General features: G+C 51.7%; 1 protein-coding gene across 2 annotated transcripts in view; it reads right to left on the bottom strand.

Moving 5' to 3' along the window:
• Positions 1-1,023: 1,023 nt before the first annotated feature.
• NR3C2 (nuclear receptor subfamily 3 group C member 2) overlaps positions 1,024-13,940 on the bottom strand; it is a 383,624-nt gene continuing 370,707 nt past the window's right edge. For both annotated transcript variants that reach the window (XM_045295827.1, XM_004708705.3), the window contains exon 9: positions 1,024-3,744. In XM_045295827.1, the coding sequence (XP_045151762.1) occupies positions 3,589-3,744 (156 nt within the window). In that variant the 3' untranslated portion in view covers positions 1,024-3,588. The remainder of the gene's footprint in view (positions 3,745-13,940) is intronic.

Genomic DNA, 13,940 nt, shown 5'->3' with positions numbered 1-13,940 from the left:
TGGGACGTCTGGTCACCTTATTCTAAAAGCAAGCAACCCGAACACTCACCAATGACATGACACATTACAATTGTATGAATTTACCTTATGGGAATGATTTTTTTCTCTTTTTGTGTGCGCTGATAATTGTGTGCCTCCCCCACCCCCACCCCCCACCCCCTGCGGCCTGTATGACTGAGTGCAGTTGACGGGGAAGAGGAGCCTGTGAGGAGGGTGAGACGCAGCCCACCAGTGGGCACTGCGTGAGTCCTGCCCCTTCGGGTGAACTCCGGAGTCAGGGGAGGGCTATGAGCCTTATAGTCTGTTTCTTCTATAAATGGGTGACATGAGTTCTGGGGTTGTGGAGATAAAATAGACAGCGTTCGTATCAGTTTTAGGTGCCCTGGTGGCGTACCGGCTCCACGTTGGGCTGCTAATCACATGGTCAGCAGTTTGGAACCACCAGCCGCTCTGCAGGAGAAAGGAGACCTCCTGCTCCCATGAAGAGTTCCCGCGTCAGAAACCCTCAGGAGCAGTTCTGCCCTGCCCTCCAGGGCCGCTGTGAGTGGGCATACACCCACGGCAGTGAGTTTGGGCTGTGGACATAGACTTGGTAGCAGTTGTCACTGCTGAACAGCCACAGGGTATTTTAGTAACCCAGAATTGTTCTTAGGTGCCCTGGAGTTCTTTAACTCATAAGCCATCCCATGACAGGTAGAACTGTCACAGATGGCCTCCCAGGCCGTCCTCATTTGGGGAGCACATCACTAGAGTCAGTGGGTGGGTTTGAACCACCAACTTTTGGGTTAGTAGCCATCACTTAACCACTGTGTCAGCAAGGCCCCGTGAACAAGTTTTCAGCAGGAGAAACAAAGCATGTCATGCGCCTAAAGGGAGCAGAATCCACATATGGCAAAGGCAGGGCCCTAACACGGGAAGCACCCAGCTGTATGTCGGCAGAATCGCCCAGACTCAAGGTGTGGAAGGACAGGGAATCCCAGCGTTGCTACCGACAATCAAATGAACGGGTTCCCAAACAACCGGTGATTAAAGTAAAGGATTTATTGTAATCCGCTTACAGTCCTTTGCAAAGACAGACATAATGTTTTTGCATAAAGATATAAATTGCTTCATTTTAAACTAATTTAGTGTGTTCTTTTAATTATATGAAGAAGTTTTGGTGAATCATGAATTGTACCAAACCAAGATCTGTCAGAGCAATATGGCACAAAAATAAGAGCAGACAGACGATTTGAACTGGGACACAGGCATTCAACAGTGAACTTAGAATATGGCTTTGCTGTTTCACCAAGCAGAGTTCCCTGGAGACACATGAAGGGCCAGTAACTTTGTTAATACAAAAGGCTGACGCATACCATCTCAATCCCCAACCCAGCTCTGGCGAAATTCCCATTCCATGAGGCGCGTGTGCCCCAAAAGCCGCATTTGTTAGCCTTTTTCCGGCCCAGAAACTACCCTTCTGCGTGGTGTCTTGTTCACCTTCAACACATGGCTTCGTATTGCTGTGTGTAAGTTGACGATGTTGGAAAGATCTGCCTAGAAATTAAATTCCGGACATCGCAAATTATGTATGAAAAACACGCCCGCCCCTCGGAGTCCAGTTCCCAGGTCCCCCTTGCAGAAGGCAGGTGTCTTTGGAAAGACAAGGTAATGTTGCCTGCATGGCGAACCCGGAGAGAAGTGGTCGTCTGCACGCCCGCTCCCGGCCCGGCCCCGCCAACTCCCGCCTATGGAAAAGCGTGTGATCTCACTGCGTACTCGATTTCGATCATTGCTTGTCAGAGATTCACGTACCCTCTATTCCAGGAAGTTTATTTAGTGCAATCATATTGGCGTCCCCAGAGCCAGACAGCACTGTGATCTGGGGCAGGAGAAAAGCCAGCAGTTTGCATCAGTGCTGAACAGATTAATGAATTAAACATTTTAGTGCCACTGTCTTGCTTGTGTGATCTGTAGTGTGTTTTTGTTTTGCCTTTTTTTTTTTTACTTTTTTCAAAACGGTTTACGTATAAAATTTCTTTTTAAAACCTACCTTTTAAAAATTCTAAAAACCCTCTACTTGTCTTCTGGTCGCCACCCTGCTGACTGAAGCTTGCCAATGGGCCGGCCCTCATCTGGTCGGTCCTGCAGTGATCTCAGCGTGTTCCCATCGCCACTTCCAGGAGTGCCCAAACCCTTCCCAAGACCCGAAGGGAAAGGTGATCGTCCCTCGGCAGAGAAAAAGTGCATGGGATTGCCCCCCTCGCCCCTCCTCACAAAGGAGGCAAAAATAACATGACTCTCACTCTGCCCGACTGAGCTCCCAAGCCCTGCTGTTGTCAGCTGATTTCGGCTTCCGGAGGAGAAGGGTGGCCCTCCCACAGCTGCGTGCAGCACTTCCGGGCCGTCCTCTGACACGCGTGTTCTGCCATGTGACCCCGGTCAGGAGCTGCAGAGGCGGCAGCGTGCTGCCCCCCGGAAGCCGGATGAAGCGGAAGCCGAGGCGTCCCACCCCCCGGACATCCCCAGGGGACGCCCCAGGGGAAAACAGAAGTACAGAAAAAGTAGAAAGGCTTAAAGACAACCAAAGAGGTTTACACATGGTTATTTACAACAGACTGTAAAATGGTAAATTAGATATGAAGCTAAAAAAGGCACAGCTTTCCCTTTCTTAAATACACTGTAAACGGTTCATTATGCATGCAGAACATGTCACTTTACAAAAAAAATTACCTTGTTTGTTTAGACAAAGATAGTGTACTTAAATAGTCTCCAGCAAAATAGAATTCTTTCAAAAATACTTTCCCATTCATCCTATAACCATTAAAGATTTGTTTTAGCTGTATGTGTCTCGTTTACAAAAGTCCCTTACACTGTATTTCAGGCCCCTCACCATTTATACAGACAGTAATGTACAGCACAGCAAAAGACTGCAGAAGAAATTATCTGTAAAGCCAACACAATAGATACTAGAAACTTAAACCAAGGCATTTGTTTTAACATCTTATCCATACTAGTTAAATAATAGGTGGGCACTAAGGGGTGTGGACACCAGGGAAGCAGGGGTTGGGGGTGGCGACAGCCCCAGGGGTCGGGGCCGAGACCCCGCACTGCACGTTCCATTAGGACACAGCAGGAATCTGTATACAGGTTTTCTTTTTTTCCCTCCTTCTCTGTGTGTTTTAAATAAAAGAATACTAATGCCCCGTGTTGACTATACGTTTTATGTGCAAACCAAGGGTAAGCTTTGAACAGTTCCTTAGTCCTTGACCCCTTTGTAAAACAAGCAAACGATACCAGAAACCACCTGGCAGAGTTACACCTCCCGTCGGTTAAAGTATCAAAATCAGAGTTAGTGACTAGATATGGCTTTTCATCCAGGGGAGCGGGGCATCCCGACGCGCTGGGAGGGAGGGAAGGAGCCTCCAGCGGCTCCGGCCGGGCCAAGCCCACGTCCGTCCGTCCATCCGTGCTTTCCAGATGCCGCCGCCGTGCCCTTGACGGGAACTGCTGAGCAAGGGGCCGCAATCACCGCAGGTGAGAAATGGGGGTTCGTGGGGAGCCCCACGGGGAAACTTAAGGCAAAGTTCTTCCGTGCGGACGGGCCTGTCACTTCCTGTGGAAGTAGAGGGGCTTGGCGTTGCCGGATTCCACCTTGGGCAGCTGGTCACTGATGATCTCCACCAACATGGCCGGGAACTCCACCTTCAGGGCCTTGGACTCGCGGAAGGTGTAGAAGCAGAACTCCAGCAAGTCGCTCACCAGCTGCAACAGAGACAGAGAGGAGACGACGTGACACGGCCTCACTTCCCTGGCCCTGGGCCCCTGCACCTCCCAGCTCGGCCGATGGACATCCGTCCGCATCCGCTTCGTGCCGGTGAGGAAGAGGGCGGCGTTCCTGTCGTTGCCCAAAATCACCCCAAACGACCCTACGGCTTCTGAGACTAAACCCTTACCGAAGCACACAGCCTGCCTGACAGCGTGGCAGCCTCAGTCTGCAGGGTGGTGCTCCAGCGAGCTCAGCTCCGGGGACGGTGAGGTTTTTGTAAGCACATACAGCGCACCCAGGGTGCGGGGCAGCCAGGCGCGGGACACAGCACGTACAGCCTTGTCACCGTGGTGGGAAGTGACATGCTCACACACAGTAAGGAGGTGGCAGAGCCTGCCCTGGGCTCTCACCTGAGCGTCTTAGCCTGTCGGTCGCTGCATGGTTCCCCGGCCTGCACTAGGGGGACAATCACCTTGTCGGACCCGAGAGTAGTTTCTGAGTATGGAGTGAGTCACGTGTTTCCCTAAGTGGGTGACCCTGCCCCTCAGGGGATTGCTGGAACGATCCAGGGGGCTGCAAAGGTAAATACCTGCACAAATAGCAGCCTACCACGCCCAGGCGGGTGTTTCTAGCCTTTGTCTTTTGAGTCTTGAATGCCCATCAAACAACTTTTCCCTGATGGGTCTGGGCAAGAGATGGTGAGGGAAGATGCTCGAAAGATTGGAGGATTCAGTTGTGAGTGATTATCAACAGAGTTCATGGCGATTGTAGAATTTTGGAAGTGCACCATGCGAGTCGGCCAGTTTGATATCCTGGGAATGAAATGAGCCATCACAGAAGCAGCCCGGGGAATGTCACCGCTCTCAAGGAAGACGAGTGTGGAGTGGAGAGAAGCCTCTGGACCCCGAGGCCCTGCGAACTGAAAGTCCTCCCTCCAGGGAGTGGCAGAACAGCAGCAGCAGCAGAATCAAGAACCAGAGCTGGGACAGAGTGGGGCATCCCGGCCTAGAGCGTGGGAAAAGCCATGTCCCCCAGGCGAGATGAGTTTGCAGAAAGGAGGGCACTATCATGGGGGAGCTAGCGCGGAGTGCCTCCAGGTTGAGGTTTATAGTGTAGAGGCCAGGCCTGCCTCCCGGCACAGGCGAGAAAAGACTGTCTAGACCAGCGGTTCTCAACCTGTGGGTTGCGACCCCTTTGGGGGTTGAACGACCCATCCACAGGAGTCGCCCGATTCATAACAGTAGCAAAGTTACAGTTATGAAGTAGCAGTAGATATAATTTTATGGTGGGAGGGTGGGTCACCAGCACATGAGGAACTGTAGTAAAGGGTCGCAGTATTAGGAAGGTTGAGAACCACTGGTCTAGACGGAAGAACTCTATTCTGAACATCTCTGACCCTGAATTGGAACCTGTCTTGGAAGAAGTACATCCAGAGTGCTCCTTAAAGGCAAGGATGGTGAGATTCTGTTGTACAGACTGTGGACATGTTGCCAGGAGACACCAGTCCCTGGAGAAGGCCAGCCTGCTTGGTAAAGTGGAGGGGAGGTCAGGGGAAGGCCCTCCATGAGATGGCCTGACACCGTGACTGCCAGCAACGGGCTCAGGATGCAAAGAATTGTGCAGACGGCGCAGGCGGGCAGCGTTTGGCTTTGTTGTGCAGAAGGTCGCTATGGATTGGAATGGACTCGGTGGCACCTAACAGTGACAGCTAGTGCCCTACTAAACCCCAGCGTGGTGACTCTCACCAGCCTTGGGCTTCTGTGGAGTTTGAGCCTCTGCTCCCTTGTGAAGTTGGAGGAGGGGGAGGAGGAGGTCTGAGGTTGCCCCCACACAGTCACCTCGGACCCAGCGGGGCGAAGGGGACGGAGCAAAGCCTCTTTCATCCCATCCTTTCCAGGCTCCCCCACCTCTTCAACCGGAAAGCAGCCTTCTCCTCTCTGGGATGGATTCATTTGACCAACCTGGCCTGGCTCATCTGGTGTCACTTGCTCCTTTGGCCCCCTTCTGTGAAAGGAGGGCCGAGGGAGGGCCTTGCTTTGGGTCTTTCCAGGAAAGGTATTCTTGAAGACACCCCCTGTCCCATTTGTTGTCTTTTTTTACCTGGCGGCCCGATGGCTGTTGAAGCTAAAAGGGTGGCAGGGCCCGCTCTCCCTGCTCTGATGCCTCTTGCAGGCATGTCCCTTTCCTGGGGCCACAGAGCCCTGAGCATTCTTTTCGGCCAGCCCAGGTCACCTTGAATAAATAGGACGCCTATAAGACTTCCCTGCCCCTTTTTGGAAGTTTTTTTAAAATCATTTTATTGGGGCTCATACAATTCATCACAATCCATACATACATCAATTGTGTAAAGCACACTTATACATTCGTTGCCCTCATCATTCTCAAAATTCGCTTTCTGCTCGGGTTCCTGGAATTAGCTCATTTTCCTTTTTCCCCTCCCCCTCCCTCCCTGCTCCCCCCTCCCTCATGAACCCTTGATAATTTATAAAGTATTATTGTATCTTATCTTACACTGTCCGGCGTCTCCCTTCACCCACCCTTCTGCTGCCCATCCCCCAGAGAGGAGAACAATCACTCTCTACTTTCCAATGACACAAACATCTGCTTCCTCTTGCCTGTTTCCTCTTACTCGTTCCTCCCTGCAGTGCTCCCCCGTCCCCCCCCCCCTTACTTCCAGGAGGCTTCCCAGGGGGAAGACCTGAAGGAGTCCCCTCTCCCTAGGGCACTTTTGGTTTTTCTCATCTACCAGAGAATCGGGGCGGAGCCACCCCCACGTTTAGGGAATCCTTCACACCTGTGGTGGGTTTCACTCTTACCATTGCCCCTGCAGTTCCTGCCTAAGGGGCCCGAAGCTCCTCCCTCCCGGAAGACCAGAACCGCCTACCTAGGTTTACTGCACCCCATAGCATCCAGGGGAGGGTCTCCAGCATCGCAGCCCCCTGGCCTTGGGCTGGGGGAGGGGCCTGGGTGGTCCAACAAGGTGTGCTTGACTAGCCAGAGGACTGAGGAGCAGCAGTGCTGTGACAGAAAGGCCTGGTGATCTGAAGCAGCTCTGCTCTGCCACCTACGGACTGGTTTGTTTGACTTGGGGGCAGGGGAGGATTGAGGGGCTAAAGAGTCAAGTCTCCTGTTGCCCGGGTCCTTGCGCCGGGATTTCTCTTTCTGCAACCGCCCCAGGGCTTGAGAAGGAGGGATTGCAACAGTAGAGCTTAGGCAGCACATTACTAGTTTTGATAAATAAGCCACGGTAAGAACCGGGCAAGTTAAATCATTATCCCAGTGGCACTGCAGATCCCAAGTGGTGCCGTGGATTAGGTGTTACGCTGCTCACTGCAAAGTCAGTGGTTCGAACCCACCAGCTGCTCCGGGGGAGAAAGACGAGGCTGCCTGCTCCCATGAACCCTGCATTGCTTTGAGTCTGAGGGGACTTGCTGGCAGTGAGTCTGGGCTGTACGGAGGAAACATTTGAAAGTGAATGCACACAGCTGCTCAGGTTTCCTCCGACTTGCCGGGCCTGGGGCTCAGTGGGGCACGCTCGCATGCCCTGCCATGCATGCAACCCACTCTGCTCAGTGTGCAGCACGCATGCAGGCTGAGGGGACAGTCACAGGGACAGAAACAAGCCCCATCGAAGCCTGCCAGCTCTGAGGCCTTAACTGCATGGAGACGAATGGCCCAGCCTAGCCTGCCGCCTCCGTATTGATTCCCACAGGCCCTTCCTGGTAAGAACCCGGCTGGGTGGAGAGGCAAGAACTAATTATCATCAGCATTGAGAGTCCCGCATTATTGGGAATCAGAGACGGCGTCCGCGTTGACTTTTCCTTTTGTACAAAATGCATCTGCTGGGATCACGGGGTGGGGGGTGGGGGTGGGGTAGCCAGACGATTTATCTCAGCCTGATGGGCCACAGCTGTTCAGGCTTCAGGGGCCAAGGCAAGGTTACGGGGAAGCTTGCTGGGCCCTGCCCGCTCCCACAGTGAGACTATGGGGCAGGCCAGGGCCTACTAGCCCCGGAACATCGCCCAGGAGCGCCCTGGCCTTGGGTACCATCCAGTGGGATCCCCTCTTGCCACACACTGGGGGCCGGGGCAGTGAGGGGGGCATCGGACTGTGAGCATCTGCACGCAGGTTTTCACCACCCAGCTCATTTTGCCCAAGCCACCGGCTCACTCCAGGACTCCCACCTACCAGGCGGTGGCTCTGGCTAGAAGGAAGCCCAGGAGGGGCGTGCAGCCACGGGTACTGTCAAAGGCCAGCATGTGCACTGCCATGTTGATGCGGTGCCGGGCAGACTCCTTGAGGCCATGCTCAGCACTGTACCACTGTCACCCTGCGAACGCCGAAGGCGGCGGGCAAAGAGCAGATCCGGAGCTGGGCGCCTGCTGGCACCTGAGATGTACTGCGTGCACAGCTGAGAGCATGGCTTCTCTCTGCCTGGAGACATCGCAGCAAAACGTGGCATGGTCACACGCGTGGCCCACATCCCCCTGTTCTTGTTTTTGCGCCTGGAAGTGTACTAAGGTGACTCCAGTGGCCGTGGAGTGGATTTTGACCAGGGCGATCCATCTGTGTTGGAGTAGAACTGTGCTTCACAGTGTTTTCAATGGCTGGGTTTTTGGTAGTGGATTGCCAGGCCTTTCTTCCAAGGTGTCTACCTAACCACCCCCACCACCCCCAACAAACACAACTCACTGCCATTGAGTTGGTTCTGACTCGTAGAAACCCTACAGGGCAGGGTAGAGCTTCCCCTGTGAGTTTCTGTGACTACAACTCTGTATGGGAGTAGAAAAGATGGTCTTTCTTCCAAAGAGTGGTTGGTGACCTTGCAGTTCTGAGCTGAGCATTTCACAACTACTTGCCAGTTCCTTCCTGCAAACCCACCAAAGTTCTGCTGCTCAGTGAGGGCTACTGCCTCGTTGGCTCTCCTACCACTTATGCTTAGGAGAGAGTCCTATAGGTCTCCTGCATCTTACCAAGAGATTGTCCAAAAACACAACCAGAAAAGTTGGTTTTGAAGAACAGAACTGTTCAGTAAACCTTCATCTAAGTCGTAATGAAAAGTGGAAAACAAGAACAACTCCATAAAAGATTGCTCACCTAGAGGGTGAAGTTTGACAGTGCGCATGCTCAGTGTTGGAGCTTCAGCATCAACTCCTGAGTGAAGGTGCCAGGTGGTGTTGTGGAATGTGTTGGACTACTAACCACAAGGTCAGTGGTTCCAGCCCATGAGGCGATCCTGCTCCCCCAAAGACTTATGGTCTTGAACACCCTTTACCGGGTTGGGGCCAGGATGTGCCACTTGCAGCTCTGCTCAGCGGAGGGAGGAAGGCAGGGGGTCCCCCTGAGGCTGTTGCAGGGTGGAACTGCCTGTAGGCGGTGCTTGGCTGCGGTCATTATGGGGGGGAATGACGAGACTGTCTGCTCCCGGAAACGAGGGACAGCCTTGGAAATCCCGCACAGGGTCAGTAGGAGTTGGGATCAAATCGGTGGCAGTGGGTGTGCCTTAGTCTTCACGGGGCAGACCACCACTGGGAGGGCCCAAACCGAGCGCTTGACCATCTCGGGTGGACTAGTGGCTGGGATGGGCTGAGGGCGGGGTCAGGCGGGGTAGGTGCTATCCAACGTCTGAGGCAAAACGAAGAGCCTTTCTGCAGACTCTCCAACTCCTTCTGCTCTGCTCTTCATCACTGTTTTGTCAGAAATGCGACAGCATCATTGATCTCTGGTCAACGATGAATATTAACCACTCACAATATGTGGTTAGGATGCTGTGCTAAGCAAGATGGGTTCAATTTCCTCCTAATTTTTTTTTGTACTTAAATTTATTTAATTTCCACCCTGTTTAAGTTTCCTTGTGTTACAAGCCTCGTTCTAGATGGCCGCTCCGCCTTCTCGTGAATAAGGTCTATTGTACATGCGAGCTGCACAAAGAAAGATGACACAATGGGAAAGGAGAAAGTGGAGCTGGAAGATAAAGGGATAATTAGAACATTGCGGAACAAAAGAGATCTAATGAAAGGCTTGTGTTTGAGACGCATTGGCATGTTACTGTATATAGAAGTATGAACTTTTCCTAATCTTGTTTTTGATAGTTCCTAGATCCCTCTTGCAAATGTACACTACTCTTAGCAAAGTGCAAATCGAAACCAATTCATGTTTATGTGTTGCCCACATCCTTATCTGGTTAACGCTGCGGGTTCCCCCTCCTCCCCATCCGGGCTGCCGTTGACTCATGCTGACCCCGTGTGTACCGGAGTAGAACATGCTCTGCCGTTTTCACTGGCTGATCTCCTAGAAGCAGTTCACCAGGTCTTTCTTCCAAGGCACCTCTGCTGAGACTTGATCTGGCAACCTTTTGGGTAGGCGTTACCTGCACTCAGAAAACCAAACTCGCTACCATCGAGTGGATTCCGACTCAGACAGACCCATAAGGACAGAACAGAACTGCCCCTGAAGGTTTCTGAGGTGGGAACTCTTCCCAGGAGAACGCCTCATCTTTCTCCAGAGGGGAAGCGGGTGGTTGCAAACTGCTGACCATGCGTGAGTAGGCCAACAGTCCACCGTGTAATCCATCATGCCACAGCGCTTCTTTGCATCTCCCAGGACCACCTCATCTTACACAAATACTTCTCTGAATTTTTGACACGGGGAAGAACCCTAAAGAGTAAATGCGATCACACTGGTGGTGGCGGCGGTGTGTATCTGGCGGTCTTCTGATCCAAATAAGAGTACGAAGAATTCTACAGTGTCCTAGTGCAAAATATGACAAAATAATAATCTATACATTATCTGGGGTTCATGAGGGAGTGGGGAGCAAGGAGCGAAGGGAAAAATGAGGAGCGGATGCCAGGGGCTTAAGTGGAGAGCAAATGTTTTGAGAATGATGAGGGCAATGAATGTGCAAATGTGCTCGACACAATGGATGTATGGATGGATTGTAATAAGAGTTGTATGAGCCCCCACTAAAATGATTTAAAAAAAAAATTCTACAGTGTCCGGTCACAGAATGGAAATCGGCAAACTAAGGCCTACAGGCCAAATCTGCCTACTGCCTGTTTTTATATCATTTGGTATATTTTTATATTTTGGTATATATTTTTTTACATTTTTAAGTAATTGAGAATGAAATTCAAAATACTATTATTTTGTAACTTATGAAATGGTATGAAAGGTTATACGGGGACACAGCCCCCGTCATTCATTTGCCTGTGCCCTACGGCTGCTCCCCCACCATGTCAGACCGAGAAGCTGTGACAGAGGCCAGGTGGCGGCCAAAGCCTGAAGTATTTAGCGTCTGGCCTTCTGCAGAGAAAGCTTGCCCCCCACAGCTCCCCAGGTATTCCGGAACAGCTTTTGGGAGACGGGTTTTGTTTGTTCAAATACACAGATCAGGCGTGTCTCCAGATTTCAAAAACCTTTAACCTGTCGGAAAAAGAAAACAGGTCTTTCTCGGAATCAAGTGGTTTGGTTGTCGCAAGCTTTAGCTGTCCAAAGATTACACGGATTTACAGGAGTGCTTTAGAAAGAAGTCCTGTACACAGGACTTGGAGCCTAGAAGTTCCAGTTGGTCTTTCAAACGAAGAGTCTCCATCATGCCATCTCCCATTTCCGGTCTCTCTCAGGTGCCCCCTCTCCTGTGCCTCCATTCTGTCAGTTACCTCGTTTACACCCTTGAACGGCATACACTTTCCACCTTAGAGGGGTCTCCTCTAGGCCGGACCTGGCACTGGTAATCGCACCCATATTCTAGCATTCAAGGTGCCAAGTGGCAGAGTTGACTGCTAACCACAGGTTCAGTAGTTCAAATCCTCAGCTGGGGAAGGGTGAGGATTTCTACTCCCGTGCAGGTTTCTGGTCTCAGAAACCCTCAGGGCAGTTTGACTTTGTGCTGGAGTTGGAGTTGACTCAACTGGCAGTGGGTTTGGTCGAGTCTCTTGCTGAACAAGGTCTCTCTCTTGGTAAAATCCCTCCCCTATGTCTCCTTGTGTCCAATGATGCCCTCGGGTTCAGGCTCCTCTCCCGTGTGCCGATGGGTCTCCTGTCTCTTGCCACTTCGCTTGAAGCCGCTTACCTTCCACTGCCCCGTTCCGTTCTTCCATGGACATATTTGCCAGGTGCTTCGCAGGTTGCAAATGGCTCTGCATGCTCATTAGTTTCCTCTGATCAGTGCAGTCTTGAGTGGGTCATATGATATGATTTGTGGAGCCAGTGCAAAATGAAAATTTGGGGCCTCTTGTTCAGTGTATGAAGAATTTCAAGATGGCGTCAAAGTCAACTGACCCTGCCTCGTGGTGACGCCATGTGTAGCAGTGTGGCACGTGCTCCGTGGAGTTTTCGATGCCTGCTTGTTCTGAAGTCGAATGCCGGGCCTGTCTCCCTTAGTGTTGCTGGGCAGGCTTGAACCGCAGCCTTTTGGGCAGGGGCCGATCACACTATTTCTTATTCCAGCAGAACACTTAGACCTTTGTGGGGTGCTTCTGTGCAGAGTCCCCTGTGACTAAAAAGCTCAAGCCCCTGTGAAACCAGCATTGAGAACCCTAGGGTGTCATCCAAGGACAATGGAGCTAGTGAGTGGGCTGACGGCCTGGCCCTGTGCTGACACCCCTATAGGTGCTCCCTGCCTCTGGCACCCCTGCCCTGTGTTTGTGCCTTACGTGTGAATCTGGAAAACTGTATTCAACCACTTGTCTTAATTCCTTCCTCTATAAAAAGGGAGTACCAGTAATATCTTTTCATCCATGCCTCATGGAGATATTAGAAGGGTTTAATGATAAGGCTTAGGAAGAAAGGGCCTACGTAAATCCCAGGTATTATACTGTTATTATTCCACGGTAAGAAGTAGGGGTTAGGCTGGCTAAGAGGAGGGATTCATGAACACAGGTGTTGGAAAAAGAGACGGCTTTCCAAATCTTCCCCAGAGGCACTTCAGATGAGGATGGGATTCTTGCGTGTCGGGTTGATTTGGCTGTGATCTCCTCAGAGCATGGCCCCCAGGACCCTCAGTGGTCCATTCGACTTGAACCTGGAGGGCTTCCCCTGTGGTATCACACACCAAGGGGGCACGGGATAGCCTTTCGTACCTTCCAGAGTGAGGCAAAGCAGATACATCCATGCTGTCAAGGCAATCCCAACTCCCAGCTGCCCTGCGGGACAGGGCAGAGCGGCCCCTTTGGCAGTAATCTGTGTGGTGGTGGAGTGGCCGTGGGTTAGGCTGCTAACAGCAAGGGCAGCCGTTCAGCATGGCCTGCTGCTCTGAGGGAGAAAGAGGAGGCTTTCTACGCCCATAGAGTGACAGTCTCAGAAACCCACAGGGGCAGCGCTGCCCCGTCCTACAGGATTGCACTGTGTTGGCATCGACTCAATGGCAGGGAGTTTGCTTTTTAATTTCCATCGAAGGAGGTGGCCACAGCTGACTTTCTCGGAGCGGCTGGTGTGCTCCAACGGCCGACCTGCCAGTCGCCGCACTGCCAGGGTTTCACCGAACAAGGCCAGGCCCTCGTCCCCTCAGCATTCTTACAGGCACTCATTCGTACAGACTTTATTTTGAAAACTCGTTATGCACATTGTCAAATGTGCTGTGGGTGTGTACTTTATAAAACACGGATCAATAACCAAGCCACGAAATGACTGTCATCAGGAAAAAAAATGCTTCGCTCCCGCCCCCCTTTGTCCTATGAACCGCACGCAAGTCAGCATAAATTGGGGTCCCGCACAAATGTTCATCCTGCCAGTTAGGCGTTAGCAGAGACAAGCTACCGTCTGTCGTTGGTGCAAGTCCCTGGGGAAGGTGCTTTCTCTCTTCACACACAGATACAGGCTCCTGCGGTGCACGTTTTTCTCTTCACACACTCAGTCTGGGAACACTTCCTGGCTATTCACTCGTTGTTGGTGAGGCCCATTTAAATCGCTGACAATCAGTCAGTGCTAACACGGCACTGCTTTCCCCAAACGTAAAGGTTTGCTAAGTGACAGTAATCCTTCGCTGTACACGCAAACACAAACACTGCACATCTTCTCAGCCACCTTGGAATGCTCATTTACACACATGTCACCCCAAAGCCAAAGGCTCATAATTCTTTTCCATTTGTTCAAGAAATTTTGCTAAGAAGTTTTCCCGGACAATGCTTTTTCCAGATGTTGTTGTTTTTAAACAGAACCTTTGTTCTAGTTGACTTTGTGGCTTCTGCTAGTG

The sequence above is a fragment of the Echinops telfairi genome, unplaced genomic scaffold (assembly GCF_000313985.2).
Source record: "Echinops telfairi isolate 266 unplaced genomic scaffold, ASM31398v2 ScPeMD7_5868;HRSCAF=6743_1, whole genome shotgun sequence".
Taxonomy (NCBI): Eukaryota; Metazoa; Chordata; class Mammalia; order Afrosoricida; family Tenrecidae; genus Echinops; species Echinops telfairi.
This window is presented reverse-complemented; position numbering and strand designations above follow the sequence as displayed.